The following is a 22,419-nucleotide window of genomic DNA, read 5'->3' on the forward strand; positions in this document are numbered from 1 at the left end:
CCCTCCCCCACCCCCAACCCCGAGATGGGGCATTCTGTCATTTGCCCCTGCTTTCCAACTCTAGATGTAGGAACTACTTTAAATGCATTATATTAACTGCAACTTTTGGAGAAAGTGAATGGCTGGTAGACATCATTTAATGTAAGAAAGTGACCTGCTGTAGAGACTGAACATCACCTTCCCATTCATGTGAACTAAACTAGGTTTTAACACAAACTGTAGGAAATAAGGACTATAAAATAACAATCAAGCTATTCTGAGTTACTATCAGCAAGTATGATGAATATGTCAGAGCTTCTCCAAGATTTATCACGATCGCAAGCTGTATCAGATAGATGAAAAGTTGCATCATTCTTGCTGAGGAGATATTGTATTGACATGTTCCTGAACTTAAAACATCTGATCCTAGTTAAAGGACTCATTTGATTCTTCTGTTTCAAAGGCTAAGTATTTAAAGCTATCATATGGAAAAACATTTTGAAAAGAAAGATTCTGGAGAGCGAAAGGGTTTGCTATTTTCTCATTTTGGTTAAGCAGCCATGCACTGTAACCAGTATTTGCTGTTACAGGTACAAAAGCCTATGGTTCTAAAATAGTAGCTTCACCTTCTGTTCCAACAACAAAACAAAGGTCAGAAGTCAGGTCAAGCACAACTTGATTTCAGTTGAAAGCAGATTTGAATGGTTTAAACATTACAAGCTATACTTCAGAGCCCAAACAGGTATATTTAAACATGAATATAGACAAAAATTTGTGGTGAATACTGTTAGCATGCTGCATTGCATTATGTCCAAAACAACCCATTCCCAAATGCCCAAATAAAAGTAATTGATTGTGCATTGCATGATGATACCACTGGGTGTGCAACTTTGGTTCATGCAAAGTCTCATTTTATGGACACACTGCTGATAGGCCATATATTCCTGAAGATTTTGTATGTGTGAGCTTTTCAGCCATGTTCTTTCCATAACACCAAATGGATACTATGGTCTGGCATACTGGTGGCAAAAACCAAGCCTGTATCATTTTGGCCATTTAGTCCATTTAACCAAGACATTTCACCAGCCAAAAAGCTTGAACCTCTCTTTGACTTTCTATATTCTGGTAAAGGCCAGCGGCTTATCAGTTTTTCTGTCCTCAAGTCCATTATATACAGGTATCTGTTGTCAAACAGTAGGGCAAATATCTCTCCAAAGCCCAGCAAGGACACATTTGAGAAGTCTGGAGGTTTGATAACCCTAGAAGACAAGAAAACGGTGTTAGAATCTCCCTTACAATGCAGTCATGAGCTAATCCTGTATGTCTACAGAAAATGTGTCTAAACTCATCATTCTGAAATAATTTAGAAAGAACTGGATGCAAATCTTTCAAATTAAGCAACTGAACACTTAGCTACAGTTGGGCCTGTGGTTTCAGTTTGGACTTTGTGCATTCAGGACAGACCCATCTGAGCATAAGTAAAGGCTAAGGTTTGAAAGGGATTATTCTGTAGAGCACAAGATAAAAAGAGCCATTTCCACATACACACAAAAGAGCAAATGTACTTGTGTTTTACAGTAAATTTCCATATGGATTTTATGCCTCAATATCTTTAAGAGAAAAAAGCTGTTATTATTCTTTTGGTCACTCTTCTAAAAGGCATAGACATGCCTTCTTGTGATAAGCAGATAAATCATCCAAGACTGGTCCTTAGAATGCTATTTTACCAATGTTTTATGTTAAATTAGGCATGGGGAGAAATCAAACTATTTTTTAGTTCCCCAACACCTTTATGATGTTTGCCCTTAATAAATAAAACTCGGAACAGAAACTGAAGAGTTGAGTCTTCCACAACTGCCTGCACATTTGATCATAGCATTACATAAAGCACAGAACTAAGGCACAAAAATGTGTGGAGATGAAAATCTGCTCTCAGCAGTAAGAGACCATCCTTCTCTTTTGAAAGATGGGAGGGTAAACTAAGGTGAAATTACTCAGTTATTCTTACTGGTGAGAAGCACTTCTTCTGGAGTAGATCTTTCAAAGGTAGATACTCCACAAATACTCAGGCTATTTGAATTAAGAGTCTGATAGCAGTTCTAAAATGCATTTTTATCGTTAGTAAGTTACTATCTTTGATGCCACCATTTCTAACTCGTACAGCCTGATCCTTTTTGTGGAAATGGAATGCCATCGTGTTTGGTCCCTTATTGCAGTCTCATAGATTACACTGTCATTCCACAACATTAGCAATAGTGACAGATCACTAGTGCTATAAGGAAAAAGAGTATTTTTAATTTCTTGTCCCATCAAAGGACCCCCAGAAATGCTTGCTTGGTTCTCGGTATAGCAGTCTCCATGGTAACATTAGCTCTGGGTCATCACTGCATTTTCACATTCACAACTACAGCATTGCAGTCTGATTTAAGTCAATACTGAAACGCTTCAGCTTACAGAATGAAAATATGGAGGAGAACTAGCATGTGGCCAGAAACCAAAACAGCAATCAAAAAATTCATATTATCAGATGAGAAATTAGAATTAAACCTCTCAATATGTGTAAAGTAAGATATTTACAGAATTTTTATCAAGATTCTTTCGGTCCACATCTACAGGAAGTTACTAAAACTAGTATGATCTATTTCTTATTTATTCAATGAAGACTGAATCCTAAACTGAACAGTTTACCTGAGAATATCATAGCTGGCAAAGTCCCACTGGTATAATCCTAGTGCTGAACTGCACACTATGTATTTACCATCAAAGTGCAGTCTGGGCTGTAGGGAGATGCTGCGGTCTTCAGAAACAGACAGTGTTCTTAAGCACTTGCAGTTTATTTCCCTTCCAATAGGCCAAATCTACAATTAAAACACAGTTTAAGACCATAGAAAATTCACATTATAAACTGTTACACAAATGAGCAAGCCTCACAGTCTCTCTTTAAGTATCAAGTAAACGCGTGCATGGGTATTTTTCAGAAATATATATCTCTTTCAGGTAGGAACATCGATTCTTCAAGCGACTTGTCTTACAGTATTGGTGCAGCATGTGTTGTTTCTAGCCTAAAAAATCCCAGTGAAAATGGGTACTTTAAAGAATGGAAAAAAAAAATCAAACCCAAAAAGTCCCCAAAAAACAACAACAAAAAAACCCCAAACAAACAAAAAAACCCCAAACAAAACAAAAAACAAACCCAAAAAAACCACCCAACTGGGACAGAAATGTAATGGTGTTTCAGTTACAAAACACTTCTACAGCCACAAACTTTCAGCACGCTCTAACCCCAAAGTCCCCAACAGTAACAGTATTTGCAGTTAAGTCCTTCACTGTCAAGTTAGCACAATAAGCATGAACTGAAAGCACTGATTCTTTGCATTACCATTCTTGTAGAGCTATCATTTAAAACTAAATGCTAAGAAGACCACTGAAAAATTAGCTTCCAAGGAGTTTCATTTTCTGGACACAGCCTCTAAAGCGGAAATGTGGGAAAACATAAAGCCTTCTATTATTTGTAAACTTCAGCAAAGTACTCAAGCTTTTTATTTCCCAATGCACAAAAATAATATATGCACGACATATGGAACATACCTTGATTTCATACTTATCTGCACTTAGGAGAATATAATCCCCAGGACTATGCATAAGGGATTTGACTTTGCACTTCTGCAAAACGACCTGTAATTGAAGGATGGTAATGATTTATGTTGATGCTGTTAAGTAAACAAACTTTCATTTGCATTTTTCACTTCACTGACCACCTGCATACTGTACCCATGTATAAAGGCAGTACTTTTAGCAACAGAGGGAAAGCTACAGTTTACACTGTTCTTGTTCCTACTGCTGACAACTTACTGTATTAATAAGCAAACATATATACTTCGCCTGTACAGTCACACCCCCCACCAAGTTCTGAAGTAACCAGAAGAAAAATATTGTTTCATGCTCAGATTTTTGTTATCAAGATCATAAGATTTTTTTACATAATTTTTTAAGCAGTATTCTTTCAGAACCAGTTTTTATTCAGTCTTTGAATCAAACAAACACTGCTTCCTAATATTAGCCCAGCTGCTTTGGAATTCAAATATCTTCAATGGTCTGAAAGGTTTAATTACAGCTTAAATATTTTTTCTGTTGTAATGTTATTTTGTAGTATTTCCAGATGTTCTTCAGATTCTAAACCTAGCTGCAGGGTCAGGATTAGGAAATAAGAATTTAGAACACATTACAAATTTAGTGCAAGTAAGTGTGTGAGATAATTAGAAATCAGTATTCCCACCTTAGTGACCCATTCTGTGTGTCCAGTAAGGGTATTCAGGCACGTTCCTGTTGATAAGGCCCATACTTTCACAGTGAAGTCTGCAGAGCCACTGACCAGAATATCAAGTTCATCATTGTAATCCACACTAAAAACTTCAAGCAAAGACGGAACTAAATAAGGAAAACCAGTCTCTATGAATGCATTTTTCTGTGAGACACTAGTAGCCTCTGTATGAATTTAGCAGCCTCTAAATTCATATGCTACTACATTTTTAATTGTTCTTGAGCTGTATACATGAATTGTTGCTCTGGATGCCTAAGTTTACATTGCAAAATTATTGGGGTTTTTTTCCCAAATTGAAAGCATGTGTATCAGTGGTTCCTTTATGGCTGGATTATGGTAAAGTGTAACTTAAGCTACTTCCTATTTCCAGAGTTTTAGTAGGACAATTCCAGCAAGATTAGTACATTCTATAGATACAGGGGAAAAAAACTACAGCTGAGTTGAGTGTATTTTTAAGTACACGACAAAGAATTTAATTATGAGGGGACTGCAAATACATATTCCTAGGTCCTATTTTGCTCTTTGCTGTAAGATCATGTCCAGTCTGGGAATAGAAAGAATGGCCATGGCCATGTACACCCTGCTACCTAAGGTTTGCACCTCTTTAAGACTTGAAGCTACTGAATAACCACGGCATTTAGTGTTACTTCCACGCAATTGCAAAACACTACATGGCTAAGCTCTGGCATATTCAAGGACAAATTTATATCTGTTCTGGTCACTTCCCCTGTCGAGGGGAACTGAGGTGACTCAGGTGACAGAGAACAGAGGCTGAACAAACCAAAAAAGCTAGTGTGCAAAAAGCTAACTTAAATTATATTTTGTTTGATGATGATGTACGTTACTTGACTGGTGAAATTATAATATTAAAAATTTCAACATACCTGCACCAGTGTGTCCTCTAAAATGCTGTGTCTTTGCCCCAGAGCTCCATTCCCAACAGGCTACTGTGTTATCAAAAGATCCTGTTACAAGCTTTTGTTCATCAAACTTCACTGCAGCACAAGTGTGTGTCTGGATACCATATATGCACTGACCTGTGCTTACATCCCATAGTTTTGCAGACAAGTCATCTGATCCTACAATATAAAAGAACAGGATAATTGGAAGCAAAGAGTAAATAATATTTCTGATCCTATACTCATCTTTGTCTTAAATAAAGTATTTTCATGGAATCGCAGAATGGTTATGGTTGGAAGTGACCTCCAGAGGTCAACTCTTCCAACCCCGCTACGCAAACAGGGCCACCTACATCCGGCTGTCTAGGACCATGACCAGACAGCTTTTGAGTGTGACCAAGGATGGATGCTCCACAGTCTCCTTGGGCAACCTGTGCTCAATCACTCTCACCATAAAAATGTGAAAGAATAAATCACTCTCACAGTAAAAAAAGTGTTTTAAAGGGAAACGCCTGTGTTTCAGTTTGTGAAACCTCCTGTTTGACTGCCTCTTGTCCCATCATTGAGCACCGCTGAAAAGAGCCTGGCTACATCTTATTTGCACCCTCACTTCAGGTATTTCTGTACATTGATAGCATCCTGAGCCCTCTCTTCTTCAGGATAAGAAGTCCCAGCTCTCTCAGCCCTTCCTCATATGAAAGATGCTCCAGTGCCTTCATCATCTTCATGGCCTTTTGCTGGACTCTCCAGTGTGTCCCTGTTTTTACTGAGGAGCCCAAAACTGGACACAGTACTCCACCAGGCCTCACCAGTGCTGAGAAGAGGGAAAGGAGCACCCCACTCAACCTGCTGGCAACTCCCCCTACAGCAGCCAAGGATATCCTTGGCCTTCTTTGCAGCAAGGTGGCTATGTTCACTTGGTGACCCCTGGGTCCTTTACTGCCAAGCTGCTTTCCAGTTTGGTGGCCCCTACCATATACTGGTGCTGTGGAGTTGATCCACTTCAAGTGCAGGGCTTGGCACTTCCCCTTGTTGACCTTTTTCTCATTAAATAGTATTTTTAAGCTGTCTGAATGGGAAATATGGCCTAGTTTTAAGTCTCAGCACTACAGCAAAGCCACTTGCTTTCATGTTAATGAAGTTACTATGTATCTGTCCTGCCAGTTTCTTCACACCCTTTTATCACCTTCTGTAGATCCTGGCACTACCTCTCCTAGCACTGACAGCATCTACTGAAACAGATGCATGGAAGTTTCACGTGACACATCACTCTCAGGTTTACAGAGCCACTGACTATACTGCAAGCTTTAGTTTCTTTCAGGAAGGAAAAGGGTCCACCAAATCTAGAAATACAGATGAATACCAGGCCCCGTATCCTGCCACTTCCTTTTCTCTACCTGAAGCTCCTCTTTATTAAACTGCTAGCTTTGGAGAGCAAAATAAATTCCTGGACTCCTTACACCTGCTTTTTCTCCTGGGGGTTTCAGCACAAAAGTCAAAGTTTTCACAATGCTGTTTTCCATGTATAACATTGACTGCTGAGTAGGTAAGTGGAAAGACTAGCTAGAATTTAGTTATTGGCTTCTAATAAGCAGCCTAATGTACCAACAAATGTGCAACTGAAGTCAGCATTCCCAACTTAGTATATAACATTGTCATTCCAAATGACTGGAAATCCTTGCAATGTGCTCTGACAGCAGCTCATTGTAACTCTGTTATTATTCTTTCATACTAAGGTTTCATATATTTTCTGTCTTGAAATCTTGAAGTCTATCTTCTTCAGGGAGGAAGCTAAAATTATGTGCAAATCAGACTAATAGCAAGGTTAAATCTACTTTACAGCACTTCATAAAGCACTTATGTTAAGAACTGAAAGTGCTTACAGCCTTGTTTCAAGGAAGAAGATACAACATTTTCTTCCACACTTTGGGAGACTGAAGTTCTCTCATAGCTTTCCTTTTAATTGAAAGCTATAATCTAAGAGGATAGCTAACATATCTTCTCAAATGGGCTTACTTATAATAACAGCACGATCAAAATCATAGAGCGGTCTGAATTGGAAGGACCCTTAAAAATCATTTAGTTCCAACCGCCCTGCCATGGGCCGGGACAATGATGCCTGCTGTTACTATTTCTTTATCTAACAAAGAAATTGGTCTCCTTGTGTTCTTATTAAAGTGACCAATGAGTTTATTAGTACACCAGGTCTTCCAGAAATTGAAAAAAAAGAAGTAATTTTGAATCATCATCTGTATTCACACTATGAAAATAATTTTTCTGGTAAAAGAAAAGCAAACTGTCATTAATCTTATGAGGGGGAAGAGAAAACAAAGAATTTTAAGACTGCCAAGTTGTCTGTCCTTCCTACCTGTACACAGAAGTCCATCTTTATAGTAAAGTGCATATACTCTGGCACTGTGTCCAATTAAAGAGGATGTCTCAAAGGCTTCGTGGTCCTTCAGTTGCTTCATCCTTAAAATAGCTTTTAGGTAAACCTTCTTCCAGTGTAGAGGATCCTGAACAGAGTCATCTATCTGCCAACCCAAATTCTTACATGCAGTCTGCCACACCTCTGTACAGGCACTTATAACCTTGTTCCACTGCTTAGAGACGAGGCAACATGTGAGTAAGGTCTGTGGATCAAGCCATTTTAACAGATAAAAACTAAGTTCCAATGGAAGAAGTTTGAGGAAGTCCCTCTTGAGGAGAATCTCTAGATTATTGGAGAGGTGCCTGAGCTGGACTGCTCCACTCAAGCTAATCAGGTGATCCAGAGTTTCATTTTTCTGCAAGTCCGTCAGAGAAAGAAATGCAATAGAAATGTTATCAAGCCATGCTTCAAAGTCCTTTTTCTCCATAAGGTTATGGAAAAATTTACCTGTGATACATCAAAATACTGTATTAGTTCCGTTCAGAAAATAAGGTAAGAATCACATCTTTATTACTGGTACATCAGTATTCCAAATGGCATGTTAACACATAGATTGAAGTGACCAAATGCATTTTAAAATATTCTTTAGGTTAGACTAAGCATTTGCATGCACCTTGAACTATCATTTGTCCCACACCAGACTTAAAAGTAAATTGTATGTAGCTAGTGAATGTTAGCATTCATTATGAATGTTAACATATTTCTTGTTTTAGATTAACACTTTCAAATTCTGAGTCCAATACGGTAAGGGTTAGTTTAAGTTTTAAACCTATTATAGCAAATAAACACTGTCTTAAAGTTTACTCATGGATTATACCGATAAAAGGAAAAAAACAGAGAACATAAGCAGAGTGATAAGTTAGTTACTAACAGAATTTACTCATATCTTTGTCCTGAACTATTTTAAATACAAAGCAGGTAACTAGTTAGTTTTGAAAAACCATATAAAGAGATGTCTGACAAACTGTATTGGAGGATACATTAGTCATCTTTCTGTTTGGCCCAAGTAAAGGCCTGAGCTTGTGCTGGTCTAGCATCAGTTTTGAAGTGTCTGCACCACTTTGACCTAAATGCATTAAAAAAATCCTGTTGTGTTTTTTTTCCCCCCTATTTTCTCAGTTTATTTCCACTGAGACTTAACAGTGAAATTGGATACCACCTCCTGAACTACATCCTGTATGCACTTATACTATCCTGTGACATCTCAAGTTCCTTCAATGACCTAGGACCACTGATTAACAAGGTAAACAGCTAAAAAAATAATATTTATTTATTTTCCCAGGAAGGTCTAATTCATTAGACAACTGTCTGAATTTCATAGCAGCTCCCAAACTGAAAGAATTGAGTTATGAGTGGGACTCAAAAGTATGTCTACTTCTATACAGACATTTTACCATCATAGAATAAGATCTTAGAGTACACAACAGGGCACAGGAGTACCGAAAAGTACAGCCGTCACTATAAAAGGCTGCACATGGCACACAATTATTGGTAAAAACCGCAAGAAAGTTCTGGATGTCAAATGCACAGAAGCAGCTACTCCTATCAAGTCACAAGTTCATTACAGTAACTTTAACTGCAGACAGCACTTACCAGCTTTCCTCAGCACATATGGCAGTGAATATAGCTGCTGTTCAAACAGGCATGTGTTCTCTTTAAAACAAGTAAAAAATTCTAATAGGCCGGCTACGAATAAAAACTCCGTGAGCTCCAAGGCGTTTGTTGTATTCAATACGTGAAGCCAATATTGAAATTAAGGGCTGCTGTGAGGCAGCTGAAGCCGGTGCTCGAGCCTCTTTTCCAGGTGTTACGCAGCCAGCCCCATCCGCTCCCCCCGCCCGCTCCCAGTATACCTCCGCGCGCAAAAAGCACGGCGAGACTGTAAACTCAGCGCCGCTGCTGCCGATAGCTCCGCATCGCTCACCTCAGGTAGCAGCCCGGCGCGAGGTGTCCGTCGGCGGGCAGTCGCCGCGGCTTGCGCGGACTCCCGGAGCCCAGCACGGCCGGGTGCTTCCCTGCGGCCATCGCTCCCACGGCAGGACCGGCTCACAGCACTTCCGCAGCCCGCGCCACAATCTGCGGGCAGCCACGACAGAAGGGTCACCCTCAAGACGGGACAAGGGCCTCGGGACCGCCCGGCGAGGAAGGTGGGGGAGGGCTGGGCCGAGCCCGCGCCGGGCGAGCCGCCGGCACCGGAGAGAAGGCGCTGCCGGATCGCCGCTCTCACGATCAGGCGGCTTCCGGCGCTTCCCAACGTCATCACTCCCCGCCGCTGCGCTTCAGCCGCTTCCGCCCGCCCCGCTCCTAATGCCCGGCGCTGCTCGTAGCGGCGGCCCGTAGAGAGGCGGCCGGGGACGGGCGTGTCGACGCTTCCCCACAGGCGAGACATGGCTGCTGAGGAGTCTCGCTGCGTGCTGGGTTACCCCACTTCCGACTCGTACCTGAGGTTTGGCATGTTCTGTTTGTTAAGAATATTCCTGTAATTATTATGATGAAAAATGCACTAGCGTTTATCATACTGACTTGAAGTCACTTATTTTCTCTCTTTCCGGTAAAGGTACGGTGGTGGTGGAACCATGCACAAATCTAACGTGAAAACTGCGTCCCCCGTACTTGATTCATTTGGACATAATTTACTTCTCCCTACTTAACTTGCACTTACTCTCTTCGCTTTGTAATTGCAGGTTGCAATTGCAAAAAAAATTGCAGCCTTGCCTGGGCTCCTGCTCCATGGTTGCTGATATCTGAAATCTTCCTACTTAAAGCGAGAAGCATACCGAGTGCTGCTTGTGTGTTAATGAACTGGGTTATGGCCTGCGTAGGAACCAAAGACTTTCATGGTTTTATGGTAAGTATCATGAATTACTCCTATTTCTTCAGTTCCTGCGTTCTTTTCACCTGGTGTAGTAACTGTAATGACCATGTGAGGTATCAATATTCATTGTATCTTTTTTTCTAAGACATAAAATAAAATCTATTTTATAAATAAATATATAAATAAAGTTTCTTTACTCTACTCTACCTTTTCCATATGGCATATGTTACAGTGAAGAAGTGCACGATGAAGCCTGGGTAATGTTAATTTCAGACTGCAGTACTTGACATTTGTGTTGCTGTTATTTCTGGGATGCCTGACCACAGAATTAAGTCTTAAGCCCAAAGGGAGATGAACACTTGGCTTTCATTGATTTAAAGTTTTTTTCCTATTGTTGTCAAGTTGGCTAGGAATGCATTTAAATCACAAGAAGGGTTGTAGCTCTTACAAGAATGTCTTTGAGACTTCAGGAGAGATGACTGTTTTCTCAAAAGGAATTGCAAGGTCTCAGAAAGTAAAGAATATACACTTAGCCAGAAAGGGAGAAAAACTATTTTGTAGTGTTAGTTTACAGAGTAAAGATCTCCAACTGAAGCAGGTCTCTGAAAGCCTAGAAGATGCCTGGAAACATAAACAAATGCTAGATTATAGCTTTTGTCAAAGATGGGTAAAGCTTAAGACACAAACAGCAATCTCATAGGTATGATACAGCACTTCAGAAAACTCAAATGGAAAAAGCAGTGCTCTGTGCTGCATCCTGTCATTTTTATTTCTTGTCTTTTTACTTTCCAGATTTGAAAGTCATTAGTCCTGTGTGTGTGAAAGAAACAAGTGGGGGTCAAATTTATAGTTTATTACATGTGAAAGAATAAACCATGTTTCTTCTTCACAAAGGTGATAAATAGCACTTAAAACAGTTTCAGATGTGATAGGACTGTTTCTATTGGGATGTCACATCTAAAACACAAACCATACATGCTATCATATGACATTAAAAACAGTGGTAATACATCAGCACTTAAGACCAGTGGTAAAGAGTCTTTGACCACAAATGTAGCAATAGTCTTAACAATATGCAGTTATTAAATTACAAAGCAGTCTGCTACCATTCGAAGACAATTAAACTGACATTCCAGATAGGTAACACTCTGCATAGACCTTTACATAATATTTTCCATTCAACCAGGTACATACCTAATAGAGCTACAAATAAATATGCGGAAAATAATCTCAATTTTCTCTTCAAGTCAGGTGCTAGTATCACAATTTCCAGTAGCAAACAGAAGTCAGTCAGTTACAGGTCAGCAACAAGGTAAAGCAGCTAAGCAGTATACAGGCTGGTGAAGTTGCTGTGCTCAACTAAAAGGAGTAAAAATACTTTCTAACCTGCATGCAAGTACAGATGTTTGCTGCATAATCTCTTGAGCCTTCCCATATTGTTAGTATTAGGTTCCCAGGGTATAATTTAGTCCTTCACAAAAACAGATTAAGCGTATCTGAGAAAACAGTGCTTTAACAGAATTAGCAAGCACTGTGCGTATGAACCATGACATCAAATTGTTAACAATGAAAATAGCATGATACTAATTTTCATACACGGAAGGCAACAGAAAGTATTCTGAAATACCTTACCACTTGCTGATGGGATTTTTCCTTCCCCTGCCTTTTGTGATCCCATTACTTTATATTCCAATGCATATAATCTCAGGATTTTTAATCTCTGAACATTTACAGTAGAAATTACAAGTATATATACCTGTATATGTATATATATTGAAAACCAAATCCAAATGGAAAGGGTTATGTATTTCAAATGCAGACTAAGCCAACAGCTCCGGAAAAGCCACTGCATCTGCAAGCACAAGTTATAGGCCCACACCGTTAGGAAAAGGTGTTCGAGCTAGCCATTACTGGTCAAATATACATAGAACAGCAGAAAATACATGTCAGGAGTAGCAATCTTAATCATATGTAACTAGTTAGGCAATAATGTTACCTATTCCCTGCTCTCTTACCTACTGTTTAAATATTTATTCAGTTGACTGTCACAGTACTAAAAAAATTCAATTTGAATCTCTCAGTCAGAAATACTTGCACATTTATAGAAATAATCACATGAAGGCAGACAGCAAACCTGCTATTCATTCTAGGTGCATACTTGCATGTATGTTACACATTGAAAAACAACAGCAAACCAACAAAAAAACCCCTCAACCAACCAATCAAACCACCCCTCCAAAACCTGAAAAAAAATCCTGACCAAAAAACCAACAAAAAACCCCCATGCACCCCCAGCCTCAAGAAACCAAACCAACCAAAACAAACAATCCCTGCCACACCCCCAAACCAGTAAAGGACTATAACTAGAACAGGCCTTACTTCTTTTCTGGTAAAACCAGAAAACTGTATGTATGCATGCATTCACTGAACCTAGAGAGCAGTTCTCTTGCTACCATGAATAGCCATAGCCCTTTCGAATTACATGGGTCTTTGTTTCCTATTAGAAGGAAGTCTTTTGTTACTTTCAAACACTTATATAAAATATTTATGTGTACTGCATTGCCAATAGAATAAGGAACTGGACAAAAATTACTCGTAGTCTGCAGTGGTTTCTAAAGCCCAAACTGGGCTTTAGGGACCTTGGGAAGGGCTTATCAAAGCCTCAGCCTTAAGGGCTGCATATTGTGGGGGTGTGTGTGTGTGAGAAGGAATTAACTTAGCTCATATGTCTTGGGATTCTCGAGTCCTAGTCACACTTCAGAGTTGTGGTGGTGGTTTACATGCATGCTTTAATTCAAATGCAGGACAAAGATGACGAGTAGCTCAAAATGTTGCATACCCATTTTGAACAGATTTTTGAATGGTGGTGCTTGGGTATGTGTGCTGGACTAGATGATAACACAGTGGTCCCTTCTACCCTCAACTATTTTGTGATTCCATGCATCATTACCCATGCTGGTGAGAAGGCACAAGTACATTCTAAATTAACTGCCTGTATAATCTAATGCTTGCACCAAAGTAAATGACGTTCCTATAATTTAGTCAGACTAAGGCACAGTGATGAAGTGGTGACCAAGACCATTTAGCCAGAAGGAGTTAAGAGCCCTGCCGCTGCCAACAAATCCAGCACACTGGGATAGAAAGTATTTCTTGCAGAAACTTAGCCAAGAGTCCAGAATGGGCCTTCAGTTAAACTTAGCTTGATAGCAAGTGTTCAATCTGGTAACAATTCTTCCTTCATGGAAACAATTCCTTCCATCCATCTGTAGCAACCTTTTTCAGTTTTCCTATTGGAACAACACCCATCTCACATAGTTGTAGATTCAAAGATTATCTTTTCTCCCAACCATGAGATGGTCAGCCAACATCAAGAATGCAGCCTACAGGCAGCTTTGACACCTCATGTGAAAGGAGAAAGGGTTGTGCTTACATTGGACATGGCTACAATTTGTGCCTAAGACTATTTAAGTTTTAGAGAGTATATGCATGCACATGCTGGAAAAACAGAAGGCAAACAATATGGCTCCAATGCTGGAGGGAACGACAATATAGCCACCACAGCAGCCTTCCAACAAGCCTTGTCATTTTACACTAGTCTTATGAAGGAGAGTGTAAGAACTTTGCCTTTTATAAATGATGCGCAAGAGCTTATGTATCCGTACCACCAACTGCCTCTAGATTTTAATTAGCAGTCTGAATGGTAAGGATCTTTTGAGAGAAACAATGGCTAGAAGCTAGTCGTTCTCACACTAAGAGACACAGAAATCACGGTGGTCTGATCAGACTACTAAAATCTCAAAGAAGCCACATCCTTGTTCAACAGAGGTTTCTCCTGTTACACCAGCAATCTCACATGATTGTGTTGGTATTTGGTCTTTTGATACAATAAAAGCAATAAAGATCTTCACAGAATTTGGTTCTTGTGGCTTGTGTGAAATAAAATTGGAGTATTATTTCCATGTTCTCTGCCTTCTACCTATATTCTGGGCTGCTCTCATACAGTAAGTAAGTAGTAAACTACATATACATGACACTAAAGCCTCAGCTACCATTTCTAGGTGTCATATAAACCAAACTGAATGTTGTATCCCTCTCTCCTTTCGCCACATTAGATATTATCCCTCTAAGACACTCTGATTAAGTACAGAAGCAAAAACTCAAGAAGTCAAAGCCTTGTTAAGGCACTTACTGGATACATTAAGAATGAAGACATTTAAATTTTTTGCAGGATTCAGCTCCTTCCTGTCCTGTATGAGTAATAGTCTGTTAAGGTCTGGTAGCTCCTAGTGTGACCTGCTTAACAGCTTGTACCTGACCCATTAAGCCAAGCTATAGCATAATAGCAGGTGGGAGGTGGGTGGGGATGCAGTTGCTGGGCTTCCCTCTTCAAATGATACCAACATCCCATTCCAGATATGTACCATGAAGCTAGTATGATCTGGTTTTTCTAGCTTCAGTAATCCAATATCTGTACTCCTTATAGTTCATTTGCTAGATGGCATCAATGCTGTAATTACAGGCAGACCTTCAAAGGTTCTCTCTCTCATGCATGTGCACACACACAAATTCCCACCCCCCAACACTCTCTTAATTTATGGTAATACTTTACAGCCACTCCTGCACTTCTGGTTCAAGAAAACAACTCCTGCTTTATAGCTCTTTCTTCTATAATCATGTTTAGGATATGATGCAAATGCCACATCTATATGCATTATGACTACCATCACAGCCAGTAGTCAAGCTTTCTGTCGAGATCTTCTCATTCTTCTTGTTTTCCCTCATGCTCCATCTCTAAGGCTAGTCTTTAGATACCTGTGTTTGCTCAGGTTCTTCAAAATAAGTTTTAAAATCTCCATATATTGCTTCAACTGCTATCGAACAATGGTTTATAATTTTAAATCATGCTATAATAGCACAGGTGAACATCTGCAGTATATTTAAAATCCAATATCCTAACAGGGTAAAGCAAAGTTTCCAGTTAAAATTTTAACTGAAGCCCCAGTTTTGCAACACACTGGTACACTCTTCAAAAATAGCCACAAGCCAAATACTACATTGAGAAAGCTGTTCAGGGAAAAAGCTGGTTCTTTTGCTTTCTAAAAATATGTAAGTGCCAGCAGTGACCCCAAAAGTGGATTCAGAAGTGTTTACAACTTCCAGGAACATAAGCACTACGTGGTACTTTCGGATTGATTTTTTTAAAACCTTACCTGTCCAAATAAATAAGGATGGTAAAGTAACAATCTCTGGAAACAACATCCTCAACAAATAATCACAAGTTTTTGCAAAGACTTTGATCTGGTACTTCCTTTTGGATGCTTATTAAGGTTCACCCCACACATCTAGGAGTGCGTAACCCACTAAAGTAATAACAGCATTCTGCTCCTAGACTAATTACTGTTGAAAATATTGCTTCTTCTGTTGATTAGCCACTCTAGTTGAGAGTAAGAAATTATGCTTCCAGATAAGACCTTGCATGTGAGGCAATCAGCCTTTATATACAATAAACTGAGGAAAAAAATCACTTTGCAAAACCAGTTTTACAAAAGCAAAAGGCACGCATCTGCATATGATCATGCTTGAGCAGAAGCAAAATCATGACGTATGAGTGGTATTATGAAATAAAGTCAAGGATGCAGAAGTATTTCTACATATAGAACAAGAAACACTTGTTAATAAAGCTAAAAACATCATATACAGAAGGGTTGGAAGCATAACACTTTCATAAAACAAAACCAAAACCAAAATAAATCCTTGCAAATGTGTTCTAGAGGAAAGGGTTAAAAAAAAAGCATCAAACTTTAAATATAAACCCCTGTCCTTTAACACAGCAAGAGACAAGATGACTATTTCATCATAGAAAACTAGCTTATTAGCAATGAAATTTCAGTCTGCAGTTAGAAAAATACAACTATCTGGAATAATGACGTACACAGTTGGTGCAAGTGCAGCCAACAGCTAATACTGAGGCCTGCATAGGAATCTTTCTGTAGTCGAAGACAATTGGGGTTGGCTCTTCTGCCAGCAATGGAAAAATCTGCCGATGAACTACAATAAGAGTTTTCCAGTAGATGGACTGGGGTTTTCATTTTGGGATTTTTTGTTTGTTTATGAGTTTTTTAGTGTTTTTTAATTTCCAATTTTAAAGAAATATTTGAAAGTTTGTGTTTCCTACAGAAAGTTTCTCTGTTCTGGGATTCTTTATGCCAAAAGAGCTTTCAAGTTTCTCTAAACAATGAGCAAAGGAAGCACCATCTTCATATCTCACCTGATTCTTCAGTGAGCATACCACAGATGCATCAATTTAGGGACTGACTACACTGTTTGACCTCGCCTGCAAGCCTTTTCTTCTTGTTGTTGTTTTGTTTTTTAAAGACCAAAAAACCAAAAGCTGTGATCTATGTTATAAAATTCCTCTCCCCACATGAAATACACTGTTGTAAAACAATTCATGATAGTAGAAACAGCAATTAACTTTGCTGCATGTCATTTAGGTACATCAAATTTTAAGAAGCTTAGAACAAGTAATACTTTTTGTTTACTTCAGTTTCAGCCTAAACCTCTCATTGATTACCTAGTGTTAGAAAGCCACAAAAAGTAATGCTTCATTAACTGAGAAAACATACCTATGTCAAAGATAAAAGCATCACCAAATCAGGCTGTGATAACCAGAACACAAGTTCTATAAAGATTTATCACCAGTACTTCCAGCCACATTTTACCACCAGAAGCAGTGTTTGTGACACTGCCATAGAGCTTACAGAGTTGTAAGAAAATGTGAAGGAAGAAAGGTTTTAAAAGTGTCTTCATTTCAAGTCAATGATGTCTTCATCACATAAAGAAATCAGCTGAAATGGATAGCTAGATGGTGAGCTCTCCTCCCTGTTTGCTAAAGTATCAGGATCTGAACTAGTGGAAGGATGACGTCTTTCAGAATAGCCTTCAAATGAGCTTGAGATTATCCTGCAAAGAGGAAGACAAAAGTTACTTTAAAAAATACCAAAAAAAAAGGTCAGGGCAGGAAGGAACAATGGTTACTCTACTTCTAGATTCAATCAAGTTATCCTAAAGACAGACACACACCATTACAACTGAGCTTCTTCCTGTTTTACTCTACTAAAAATAATCAAAAGGCAGTATTAATGAAGCCCTCACCCAAATATTTTCCAAATAGGGAAATAAATCACACATAGTTTTACACTGCAAGAGATTTTTTGTTTTGTTACTCTCAGTCTCCTGTATCATGTCTGTATTCTGCCTACAAATGTAGGTTACGGAAACAATGAAAAGAAGAGAATGGCACTGGGGTCAGTGCCAAACAGGCAAATGCTATGGTATTTTTTCACAGAATTTATTCTGAAAATAGCAACACAGGAGCATACAAAGAAAATAGCAAGAGAGTCTGCACAGTGCAGATGCAGTATCCAAATCTTAATAACAGGTTCAACTGCAGCGGGTCCCCACAAAATGCCATTTAGTCTTGCCTTGCTCATCAACATGTCTTTAGCAAAAAATGTAATTGTTTCAGTACTTATAGTATTCAGATACTCTAACAAACACATTAGCATGAAATGTACATGGATATACAAAGGTCTCAGTCAGCCTCATGCCAACTGAGATAAGCATGAGCAATCAATTCTGAAAATATTTACAGTCTAACTTAGGCTCTTTTCTAAAGCCAGTATATTTACCTGTCACTACTAGATGATCTTACTGCTCCCTGCTTGGGGTCTGACTGTCTTCGAGAAACCTTTTTTAGCTTCGGTGCACTTTCTGTCTTGGTTATAGGCTCATCCAAGAGGCCTCAATAAAGGAATAAAAGACTTAATACTCTCAACAGAAAATAAAGCATTAGTGAAAATGTTAAGGTATCTGTTCCTGGTTTCCATTATTAACTATTTCTGCCTGGCTTAGAATATAGTCATCTTATACATGATCAGACAGTGGCTATACTATTTGAAAATAATGCTTCCTCACAGTTTCCTTTTTAAATTTTAATAATTTATGAACACCAGCTGCATGTTACAAACCTACCTGTGATGGTACAAAGATTAGAAAGTATATGTTTGGCAACTGATACGTAACACTGAGGAATGAGGAGAGTTTACCCAGCAATTCTTTACGTGTTCTGCTTGCAATTTCTTTAATTTCCATACGAGATAAAGATAGCGAGTGCATAACTGGAAGAGAGGTAATGCCACTCGATGTTGTAGTAGTGATGACCTTGGGAGCCAAAGGTGACTTCAGAGGTCGTTCAATGCTTCGCCCAACCAGATTGCTGAGAGGTATTTTGTACAGGTTTTTGCATGGAACTTCACCTGAAAGAGAGAAAGAAGAAAGAACATTACGCATTCACAATAGAATCAGTTCTTAATAATTCCAGATGAAAAGTTATAAAGACAAGTAATACTTGTTGAGCTGGGCACTTTTAAACTGAAATGGCAAAGATCTTTCTTGCTCTACAGATCTTTCAATATAAATAAGCTAAGAGAAGGAAGAAATACAAGCAATTTGACTTAGAGAGAAAAAGAAGATTGACTCTTGGCAACATGATGAATCAGCAGAGGAACCAGGAAGTAAATTTTTATGACTTGAGGCTGGTACTCTGACTATTACACTGCACTCTGTGCAATATTTCTCATGTGTTTTAATATACTGCAAATACATTGGAGCCTGGATCCCAATTAGTTTAAATTATGACTCCTCCTCTTAGGTAACACAAAATACCACATTTTCCTAATTGCTAGAAGAAAAACAAACCAAAATCCCAAATTTACCATCAAATAGTACTGCCTTTAAAAAATTTAAATTTCCCTTTCCCTTTCTGCTAACAGTGCAGCAGCAGATTTAAGGAAGAAAGGTGTACATACATCCTGCGTTATCTAGTTGGTGGTCCCTTGTTTCTCCTTTATTGTTACTCTACAGATTGACTGTTCACAGATCATGTTACAGTAAATTGTGTGTGCAAAGTTTTTCAAGGCTTCTTAGTCTTGTTTTGCAAAAGAGCTTCAGCCATTCAGTGGTTGTTCAGCTTTTCTTAAATGAAAGGAATAGCATATGTGAAATGTCAAGCTTTCTCACAGTTTTATGCCCCTTTTTGCATTATTACTTGTGGTCACATTGCAAAAGATTCATCAAGTTACTACTGAAGTTTAATTCCTCCCTTCCTACAGAAATTATTTCTTCAGAACAGTGCTACCATGTACTCAGAAAAGATACTACAGTGCAAAAGCTCAGCCAGGTGCTTTATATGTGTGGAAAATAGAAAATCTCTTGTCTTCCAGACTTTCAGGTAGGAACTCACTTTTTTTACCATCTTTACTGAAGATCAGCCGCAACGAGATGTGACAGCTGTTGGAACAATTAGAGATCATTATTCAAGCTGCGACATTACCTTCTAGAGAAGGAAGAGGAAATTCTGGCTTTTCGTAAGCTGTCGGTGTTTGAGGAGAACTCTTTGAACCCATTTCCTTAGAGCTGTCAGATGGTCCACTTACTGCAGCAGTAGCTTTAAAATAAATATCTGACTGAAATGACAAATAACTCCTCATTAGTACAGTGAGACTTTCTTAACCATCTTCTGATTCTCTCTGACCTTGATATAAACTAAAAGCTCACAGATGAACAATTATTGCGATCAAGTAGCACATAATTCGGTTTTGTTTGTCGCGTTTTTAGCGGCAGCAACTTCTTACATTAATTAGATCCCAACATATCACAGAAGTGGTCAAACACGATTTTTCTGTGTCTTACCCTTGATGCTACAAGCTGAAGCTCAGGCACAACTGCTGTGTGGACCAAGTTCCCATTCACCACTAATCGGATCTCAATGGAATCAGTAGTGAAGGCAAGAACATAAGGGAAAGCACAGACTGCAACAAAATACAAGTTATTTGGCAAGGAAAAATGGTTAACTTAAAAGTTTCTTAGATGGTCCATGAAAACTGTTCTTGACCTCTTCTGGCATGTTCCTGTCCTATGAAAAGTGTTGTCTAACATACTGATGGACACCAAGCTACATTGAGCCTGAAGAAAATGTCACTCTCCATGCCTGGCAGAATGTAGAGTGAATGGAAAATGAAAAACACAAAAAAAGAGAAAGGGAAAAAAAGTTCAGCAAGGGATGAACTTGCTACCAAGGCTCCACTTTGCAAAATCATCATATGCAGAAACTTAGGTCAAGTGGCATCATGAATGCAACATGCTTATTCCCAGAATACTGTAACTCCACTAAGAGCCAAATGCAGACTAAAATGGTAATGCAAAAAACATCTACTAAAAAGAGGTATTTTCTTACCAACAGCATAAGGGACTTGATTCCAGCTGAAGTGGAAGTCGTAAGCTGATGGCTGGACCAGCGGAGAACCTCCACTGAAAGGATATATCTTTCTGTATTGACAAATATCTGTAGCAAAACAGAAAAAAAAAGCATCCATCACTTTACACTGTAAGTGACCACCACCCATTTTATAGGCAGATTTTGCAGAAGGGTAGACATTGTACACATAATCAAACACTCACATAAAAGTCCCTCTATAGCTCCACAGATAAGCAAAATTTGCTTTCTCTGTCAACACAACATTGGAAAGATCAAAATAAAAGACCTACGTTTTAGTAAGTTGTCATATTTCACAAAGTAAGTATTACTGTTTCAACAGTTATCAGGTCCCTAACTTGTCTATAGATAGAGAAATAGGCAAGAAAAATTCAGGAAGCAGTGTCTGCAGAATTGTATTTCTCTGCCCTTCAAGTAGCCATATGTTCATGTAATTTACATTTTTTGAAGACTGCTAGGCACATGGGGTATTACAGACACCAAGACTGCACAAATCACATAACTTGCACATCTATAAAACAGCTAATATGACTAAAATACTTGAATTTCTAGTTTCTCCAGTATGTGTTTATGTTCCAAAGAAAGTATTTTGACAAACTTTCCGTGAAACACTAAAATGATTTTTGAATACAGACCTAGACTTCAATGAAAGGAGATCTACATATGCAGATTGAGCTATTACCCTTTTTGGCCTTCCTTAAACACTTACAGTTATAACACAACAGTAGACCAGCTTCACCATCTTCATATACATCAATAGCTGCAACAAAATTAACCTGCAATGATAATGGAAAAGATTAACAAACAGGCACAGAATAGTGCGGTTATTACAACCGGGTTGTGACTAACGAGCAATACAATCAGTTGGGGAAGTGCAAAACCATAGGTAAAAGAAAAAAAAAAAGGATAAATAAATAAAAATAGCCTCTTTTGTGATGTAATTTTCAGGATGTTCTCAAGATGCAAATCAATTTCTTTTGTATTTGTTTCTGTGCAGTACTGAACATTCATAATCACACCCCAGTGTAAAGCAATGAAAACAAATTATTTAGAAATATTTAGAAAAATTAAGAATTTTGGGAAATACGATGATTTCAGAAAGCTGTGAATCAACATGGTACGTTACAGATAATTACTTTCAAAAAGCGATCTTCAAATGCACATCATGACTTCAAAAAGATCAGATACACCAATTACTGGTTCAAAACCACTAACATTTACAGAGGTCAACAGGGATGTTGGTCCTGGTCAACAGGACTACTGAACAGTCTGAATTTACAAACTGAGAAGCAATGCTGGTTAAACTGCAGTAGTTTTTACATAGATTAGGCTACATAAATTCTCTTAATTCAACTTTGGTTTTGTCTTTTACATTTAGATTAAAAAGAAACCAAAACAGCCACAAAAAGTAGGATATCTTTTCCGGAAATGAGCCCTCATTAGTGAAATACATAAGGTTACATTAGACAAATGCTTCCCAAATCAGGGGAGAGGGCTTAGAGATTGATGCCATGAATGGCAGTTCTTTGACTTTCCTTGATTTAAGATTACTGTGCAGGTCAAGAACTGTTAAGCAAACCTGAAAGTTTACACATCCATACCAAATGCATTTTGACCCATATTTGGTAGTGACTAACA

General features: G+C 38.6%; 2 protein-coding genes and 1 long non-coding RNA gene across 17 annotated transcripts in view; 1 reads left to right on the plus strand and 2 right to left on the minus strand.

Annotated features, from left to right (window-relative positions):
• Positions 1 to 705: 705 nt before the first annotated feature.
• On the minus strand, positions 706 to 9,863 carry FBXW2 (F-box and WD repeat domain containing 2). 4 transcript variants are annotated; one of them, XM_069031967.1, is made up of 7 exons: positions 9,555 to 9,863; positions 7,568 to 7,985; positions 5,185 to 5,379; positions 4,256 to 4,407; positions 3,568 to 3,654; positions 2,668 to 2,837; positions 706 to 1,238 (listed from the first exon to the last, which is right to left on the minus strand). In XM_069031967.1, exons 2-7 carry the CDS (start codon positions 7,668 to 7,670, stop codon positions 950 to 952), a joined length of 996 nt encoding a protein of 331 aa, XP_068888068.1. In that variant the 5' UTR covers positions 7,671 to 7,985; positions 9,555 to 9,863; the 3' UTR covers positions 706 to 949. The 4 variants fall into 4 exon arrangements, with proteins under 4 accessions (XP_068888068.1, XP_068888067.1, XP_068888065.1 ...); XM_069031966.1 differs by having other exon boundaries at positions 4,256 to 4,389; positions 7,568 to 8,077; XM_069031964.1 differs by having other exon boundaries at positions 7,568 to 8,077.
• Positions 9,864 to 9,929: 66 nt separating this feature from the next.
• LOC138119838 (uncharacterized) lies at positions 9,930 to 10,646 on the plus strand. The gene is made up of 2 exons (XR_011155638.1): positions 9,930 to 10,076; positions 10,315 to 10,646. It is a non-coding gene; the product is annotated as an uncharacterized lncRNA (long non-coding RNA).
• Positions 10,647 to 11,189: 543 nt separating this feature from the next.
• GARNL3 (GTPase activating Rap/RanGAP domain like 3) overlaps positions 11,190 to 22,419 on the minus strand; it is a 43,486-nt gene continuing 32,256 nt past the window's right edge. For all 12 annotated transcript variants that reach the window (XM_069032053.1, XM_069032049.1, XM_069032050.1 and 9 more), the window contains 7 exons: positions 21,491 to 21,557; positions 20,743 to 20,850; positions 20,199 to 20,317; positions 19,840 to 19,972; positions 18,554 to 18,763; positions 18,137 to 18,248; positions 11,190 to 17,408 (listed from right to left, as the gene is read on the minus strand). In XM_069032053.1, the coding sequence (XP_068888154.1) occupies positions 17,252 to 17,408; positions 18,137 to 18,248; positions 18,554 to 18,763; positions 19,840 to 19,972; positions 20,199 to 20,317; positions 20,743 to 20,850; positions 21,491 to 21,557 (906 nt within the window). In that variant the 3' untranslated portion in view covers positions 11,190 to 17,251. The remainder of the gene's footprint in view (positions 17,409 to 18,136; positions 18,249 to 18,553; positions 18,764 to 19,839; positions 19,973 to 20,198; positions 20,318 to 20,742; positions 20,851 to 21,490; positions 21,558 to 22,419) is intronic.

This window comes from Aphelocoma coerulescens, chromosome 17 (genome assembly GCF_041296385.1).
Source record: "Aphelocoma coerulescens isolate FSJ_1873_10779 chromosome 17, UR_Acoe_1.0, whole genome shotgun sequence".
Classification (NCBI taxonomy): domain Eukaryota; kingdom Metazoa; phylum Chordata; class Aves; order Passeriformes; family Corvidae; genus Aphelocoma; species Aphelocoma coerulescens.